Genomic DNA, 6,632 nt, shown 5'->3' with positions numbered 1-6,632 from the left:
GGGATCCGAACCCTCGGACGGGAGCGCCGCCGCGCTTCCCAAGCGGCGCACTATCCAGTGCGCCACCGGGCCGGCCCATTCCTTCTACTTTCTTTGAGCTTATGTTGCTCTTCTTTTTCTAACTTTTCCTCTTTCATTTCCAGCTATGCTTTTTTTTTTTTTTTTTTAAAAGATGACCGGTAAGGGGATCTTAACCCTTGACTTGGTGTTGTCAGCACCACGCTCAGCCAGTGAGCAAACCGGCCATCCCTATATGGGATCCGAACCCGGGGCCTTGGTGTTATCAGCACCGCACTCTACCGAGTGAGCCACGGGCCGGCCCCTCCAGCTATGCTTTTTAAAGAGATGGTTTTAGCACCTCACATGTCCCTCTCAGTACTCCTTTACTTGCATCACAAAAGGGTTTATGAGTAGCAATGTTGTAATCATCCAATTCCAAATAAGGGAAACAACACAAATTTCTTTTATAGGCCTAGATCAATAAATGGTGGTATATTCATACGATGAAGTGTTGTTTCAACAGTGGAGATGTACAAAGTAATCCTACATAGAATATTAGGCATGAATCTTAAAAAAGTAACATTGTTTGAAAGCAGCAAGAAACACCACTGACATATTTAATGATTCCATTTATGTAACTTGAAATGACAAGCAACACTAACCTACATCATTTAAGAATGCATATTTAGAATGAGAAAACGATAAGGAAAAGCAAGGAAAGGATGACCACAAAAGTAAGGATGTGGGTTTCCTCTTGGAGGAGAAATGGATGGATTGCGATCAGGGAGGGAAAATCAAGGAGAGTTGTGGGATGCTGGTGGTATTCCCTTGTTGATGAGTGGGTTTCTCGCCGAGTTGTCCAGGTGTACTCCTTTACTTGCATCACAAAAGGGTTTATGAGTAGCAATGTTGTAATCATCCAATTCCAAATAAGGGAAACAACACAAATTTCTTTTATAGGCCTAGATCAATAAATGGTGGTATATTCATACGATGAAGTGTTGTTTCAACAGTGGAGATGTACAAAGTAATCCTACATAGAATATTAGGCATGAATCTTAAAAAAGTAACATTGTTTGAAAGCAGCAAGAAACACCACTGACATATTTAATGATTCCATTTATGTAACTTGAAATGACAAGCAACACTAACCTACATCATTTAAGAATGCATATTTAGAATGAGAAAACGATAAGGAAAAGCAAGGAAAGGATGACCACAAAAGTAAGGATGTGGGTTTCCTCTTGGAGGAGAAATGGATGGATTGCGATCAGGGAGGGAAAATCAAGGAGAGTTGTGGGATGCTGGTGGTATTCCCTTGTTGATGAGTGGGTTTCTCGCCGAGTTGTCCAGGTGCATGGTGGCACCAGAGGGAGATAATGAATCCACAAAGAAGACTGGGCCTGGCAAGGGGGAAGATGAGCTCAGTTGTGCTCTTTAATTCCTGTTGAAATGACCATGCACGAAAGGCCACCAGCGTAAAGCCACGGGACAGATCAAGGATGCTAGTGACAAAAAAGAAGGGTGAGAGGGGAGAATCGGGACAGTGAGCCAAATGAGGAAAGGTAAGACGGATTGGAGCTCTGGAAGGGGGTCGTTTCGTTAGTGCCCGCTGAAGGGGAGGGGGAATAGCGGTGAAGAATGGGAACTAGGAGGAGATTAGAAGGGAACGTGAATAGGGCCTGCAGGGGAAAGCGACTGGCCAGGCAGAGCCCGCACAGAACCTAGACACAGGGCACTCTGGTGAGCCTGAGTGCAGGGCTCCTGCTCAGAGGCTGGCCCTCCTCCCTGCAGGGAGAAGGCCCACCACAGAATGCCGGGGGGTACTGTTCTTAAAATACTCTGAACTGGAGCAACTCCCCACCCCACCCCACCCCACCCCAGCGCCACCCCCCAGAGAGATGGCAGACCACAGAGCATGAGAGGTACTTTAATTTGAAACTGCTGTGAACTGGGGTGGGGAGAGGGCAAAAACAGGGGAAGACAGAAAGCCCCTGTTCTGAAGAAGAACCGGAGGGAACCAGCTTGGCCACAGCTCCTGGGCTCCAAAGATACCAGCTGCTTGTCTTGTACGAAGAGGCTGGGTCCAACCTGTCAAACAACAGAGTCAGGGACGGGCCACAAGCCAGGGCCAGCCCACAACCCTCCTAAGTAACCAGGATTGTGGGAAGGGGTATGGTATGTGTAACACTCACCTCAAAGGGCCTGGAACTTGTCAGCGAGGGACTGCATGGCCGCTGAAACAGAGAGGCACAACCGGGTGGGCACTCCAGACATACGGATACAGAAATCCTCCCCTCTGCCCCCGTGGGGAGCCACCTAGCTCCGCAACCTGAAACCCCTCCAGCCCCTGACCAAACAGCGCTGGGACTGACTCACCCACCCATCACCTGAGCGAACCTGTTTCAAAAAACGAATAAGCAAATGAACAAACGGCAACAACAAAAACCAGAGAAGACGTACCAAGCAGCAGTTAAAGGGAAAATAAAGGCGGTATCTCTAAATGTCCCAAGAGAAGGAGATCTCTGGGCCTCGTTGGCAAAGTGAACATGGAGTTCTGACAGTACACTTCCACTTGTGCACATCCCCAGCTTGTACGTGCACAGAAGGCTCCAGGGCCAGGCCCGCTTGGTTCTCCTCCCCACAGGAATGCCGAGCCCGGTGATGCCACGCCCGGTGATGCCACCTGCACCTGCAGCCCACCCCATGCCCGGCACCTGCACTAAGACCCCGTGGTCTGCCCTTGCCCCAGCCAGGGCTTTGTCATACCGAGTTGCTCTTTAAGGTCATCTATTTCTTGCTGTAGCACCCGACACTAGCCCAGCAGACAGCAGAGAAAGAGAAACGATTAGTGATATTCTGGCCTCCACTCTCCTCGCCCTCCCTCTCTCCCCCGCGCCCTTGCCTCCCCTGCATCGCACACCTCAGTGGCTAGACTGGCATGGAATCCTCAATGGAAAGGAGGTACCCTCTCTCCGTGCGGTGCGGGATGGGGAAGGGGGGGAGGACACGTAAGTCAGCTTAACCTGGACACGGATCCCACCATCTACTTTGGACGTGCATTTCTACAAGCCAGAGAAAGCATTACCCGAGGGCAGCCCTGTGCTCCAGGTGGTTGCTGCTGCCTTTCCGGTCTTGGGGGAAGGACAGGTGGCTCCTGGTCACCTGAAAGAGAACGCAAAATCCAGTTTCCAAGCCTCCCTGTGAGGTGGAAAGGGCCTAGCGGCGCCCAGAGTGAGGCAGCATCGCCCTCTGCTGGCAACAGGTTGCCCCTGCTCTGCCCAGCACCTCAGACCCTTTCTCTGGGGCCTGCCTTCCCTGTTCCCCAGTGTCAGCCCATCTGCCACTGTGGCTCCCTAGGACTGTGGCTCTGGGTTGGACGCTAGCAGAGCTGCAGACAAAGCCAGCTCCTGGAGGGAGCAATGTGGCTGAACAGGACTTAACAGAAAACGCTCTGTTCTGCCAAAAGTCTACTTCTGGAGTTGGGGTTTGGGGCACTGCTACAAATCACCCCCACCCCCACAAACCCCACTCAGAGGACGAATGACCCTGTTTCCTGTGGGAGAGCTGCCTGGTTGGCAGGGAAGCCTGGGAGCAAGGCTGAGCCCACAGAGGTGACAGAGCCACAGGTCTCCCTCCCAGACCCCTCTCCCCTCCACTCGTATCAAACCCACGAGACTCACCCAAGGGTGCAGGGCCTCTGGGCGTGCCGCCTCCCTGGCGCAGGGCCAAGGGCTGTGAGTTTCCTGGAGCTTGGGGGGCTCGGGCATTGTAGCCACTACTGCTGAATTCTCCACGATGCACGCACAGGCAAGACGGCCCCAAACTGGGTGTCGGAAACTGAAACAAAAATCTCTCACTGAGTTGGGCATGGGTGTGGGTGTGGGTGTGGGTAGGGGCTTGGGTGAGGTGGAGAACCAGGAGGGAAACTGGGAGGCTAGTCTCACTGGCTCTCTTTCCCTCAGTCAGCCCCAGGCCAGGAGGCAGAGCTGATCCAGGGACAATAGTGAGAGTACTGAGAAAGTCCAGGCCCCCTGCAAGGCAGGCTTGGGGAACAGCTAGGAAGGAGGAATCAGGAGGCCCATGAGTCTAGACACCCGAAGCTTCGCAGCCCAAACCTTAAGGGGTTGCGCGACCCAAATAAGCAGCCCGTCCTGCTTCCCATCAAAGCCCCTCTCTGGGGAGGAGGCAGGAAACGGGCAAAGTGGAGAACAGTGCCTGGCACATACCAGGTGCTCTCTTAATGTTTGCCCCCACTTGAAGGACCACGATTTGGTATCCTGATGACCGTGGGCTCCCAGTGAGGACTCCTGGGCAAGGGACAGAGGGAGCACGGCTCAACATGTGTGTGCTGGGGGAAGGGGAAGGGCGGGGAGAGAGGAGGAGGATGGCCTACTCACTTGGACCTTTGGGACTGGATCTCTGTTTGGGTCATTATTTTCTCGGGCCACAGGCTGGGACTCCCTTGTTCTCCTCACCGCAGATTTCTTCCCAGTCTTGCTGTGCTTGGGCTGTTTGGGTCCCGAAAGGAACAAGGAGTCTCTCTTGGACCTCCCAAGCAGCGGAACACCAGAGATTGGGGGGAAGGTGGCTGGCTCCGGGGGAGCTGCCAAGAGTCTCTGCCCCCATGAAGGAAAGGCTCTCCCCAGGGCAACTGTTGAGGCACCCCTTGGGGATTTCTTCTCCTGGGCCACCTTCCTCTTAGGAGTGGCCCAGGGCAGGACCCCTGCAGCAGCTGCAGCTGCTCGTGCTGCTGCGTAGCTGGGCCTGCTCCCTCCCTTCCCCAAGACCACACTTGGCATTTTCTTGGGGGAAGAGATGTCCAGCTCGCCAACGGCCTGCCTCTCCATGGTCGAAGTGAGTCCGCGGGGGGCAGAGGTCAGGAAAGAGCCCGGCCTGAGAAGGAAATCCTTCCTGATCTGGAACTTCGAGTGTCTGGGTGTGTCGCCAGCTTCCTCGGGGCTGCTGGACTTGTCTTGGCCGCCTTCTTTGGGGTAAATGCTCACTCTCATCAGCTGTACCTCACTGAACTCATCTGACGACTCGGGGTCGGAAGGCTGCCCGAGCAGACCCTCCGCGGAGGGCCGCTGGAGATCCACGCTGACGTTCAGCCGACTTTCGGTGCCCCTTTTCGGGCTGCCCCAGACCCGGCCTCCCTCGCGCCCACCGAGGTGGAGAGGGGCGGCAGAAGCCTGCTGCGCTTCTCCACAGCTGGAGGCAAGCGCGCCTCGAACACTGGGGCCTGCCTCTAGGTCCGCCCAGATGGTGGACACTTCAGCGGCGCAGCTTTCTGGGGTCAGGTGTCTCCGGACGCGCCGGGTACCGCGGTCGGTCAGCTGCTGCGCGGTGGCCGCCGATTCGTCAGCAAGGTGGGACGCGTAGTCCAGAGCGTCCCCCTTCTCGTCGGCCGGGGAGCCGGGCCGGCCTTTCAGGCCCCAAAGCACCGGCCCTCCCGCCTCCAGCTCTTCCTCCTCGGACACGGAGTCCTCGGGGTCTGGGAGGCCGCCCTCGCCCTCGCCGCTGCACGGTGCCCCCAAATCAAGGCCTAGTCCGGGCCCCTGCGGGGCTGTGGGGCTGGCCGGGCAGGTGCTGGACGGCTCCCCGCCCTCAGGGACGAAACCGGCTCCCCGAACAGACACCTCGTCGGGGGAGCTCATGTCGCCGGTCCGCGAAGCCTGGGTCGAAGAGAGATGGCCGCCTCCTCAGGGCGGGCGAGCCAGGCCGCGCGTCGTCACCACAGGGGCCACACGAGATCGCCTCAAACACCGCGCGGCTTTGGCTCGCGCCTCGGCCGCCCCGCCGCAGCCTTCTCATTGGTCCGCCCGCCACCAACCAGCGCGTCTCTTGTTGGGCTGCCCCTCAAGGCCCTAGCCAATAGGGACGAGGGCGCTTGGGCGGCACGGAAGTCCGTCGTTTCGCTGGGCCATCTGCAGCCGGTCGGGGGGTGGTGTCCCAGTGTCGGGGCTCTCTTCCCACCTCTTCCTGTCCCGCCAGCGCCTCTGGCCACAGGCATCTGCTTTCCAATGAGAGCCACATCTCTCAGCCTCAGTTTCCCATCGGTAAAGCGGGAGAAATAACAGCACCTAACTCGGGCTAGTGAGGATTAAATGTAATGACGGATGGGAAGCACACAGAGTAGAAAGGATTTGCGAGCCTCTATTCCACAGCAAGGCTCACCACCCCATAGGAAAATGGGCAAGGATGCCCACGGTCAGTAATCAGAGGTCGGCGTATTTTTTTCGTAAAGGGCCAGATAGCAAATGTTTTAGGATTTCAGGGCTGTGCCGTCTCCGCCGCAAGTGCTCGATTCCTCCAGGTAACCAAATCCGCGCGTGGCTGCGGCCCGTGAGAGTTTACTGGCAGGCCGTGTTGGCGGTTTGGCAGGTCGGAGTTTGCCCACCTCTCCCAGAATCCCCCACCCGAGTTAATTCAAAGAAGTGGGAACCCCAGTGGCCAACGACACCGCAAAAGATGCTCACCATCGCTGATCCCGAAGATGCAAACTAAAATCACGAATCGATGTTCACATGCCAGGTTTACAGAAATTAAAGAGCTTAATCATTCCAAGGGTGGGAGAGGCTATGAGTGAACCAGTGCTTTTGCTCACTGCCGGGGGTGGGGGTGGGGGTGCG

General features: G+C 56.0%; 1 protein-coding gene across 1 annotated transcript; it reads right to left on the bottom strand.

The window, feature by feature from the left end:
- Positions 1-1,999: 1,999 nt before the first annotated feature.
- On the bottom strand, positions 2,000-5,657 carry LOC103593585 (putative uncharacterized protein CXorf49). The gene is made up of 6 exons (XM_008576601.1): positions 4,401-5,657; positions 3,684-3,840; positions 3,089-3,165; positions 2,770-2,815; positions 2,196-2,237; positions 2,000-2,091 (listed from the first exon to the last, which is right to left on the bottom strand). Exons 1-5 carry the CDS (start codon positions 5,655-5,657, stop codon positions 2,197-2,199), a joined length of 1,578 nt encoding a protein of 525 aa, XP_008574823.1. The 3' UTR covers positions 2,000-2,091; position 2,196.
- Between the last annotated feature and the right edge of the window lie 975 nt (positions 5,658-6,632).

Source organism: Galeopterus variegatus, unplaced genomic scaffold (assembly GCF_000696425.1).
Source record: "Galeopterus variegatus unplaced genomic scaffold, G_variegatus-3.0.2 Scaffold1372, whole genome shotgun sequence".
NCBI lineage: Eukaryota > Metazoa > Chordata > Mammalia > Dermoptera > Cynocephalidae > Galeopterus > Galeopterus variegatus.
Note: the sequence above shows the minus strand (reverse complement) of the source record. Positions and strands in the feature narration are given on the sequence as shown.

Bases quoted from the DNA above. Each gene is read 5' to 3' on its own strand.
- LOC103593585 (XM_008576601.1), bottom strand. From the start codon at position 5,657: ATGAGCTCCCCCGACGAGGTGTCTGTTCGGGGAGCCGGTTTCGTCCCT. The intron at 3,841-4,400 runs GTGAGTAGGCCA...TTTTTGTTTCAG, and splicing joins ATCCAGTCCCAAAGGTCCAA to TTTCCGACACCCAGTTTGGG. The intron at 2,816-3,088 runs GTAATGCTTTCT...CTGCTGGGCTAG, and splicing joins GAGCACAGGGCTGCCCTCGG to TGTCGGGTGCTACAGCAAGA.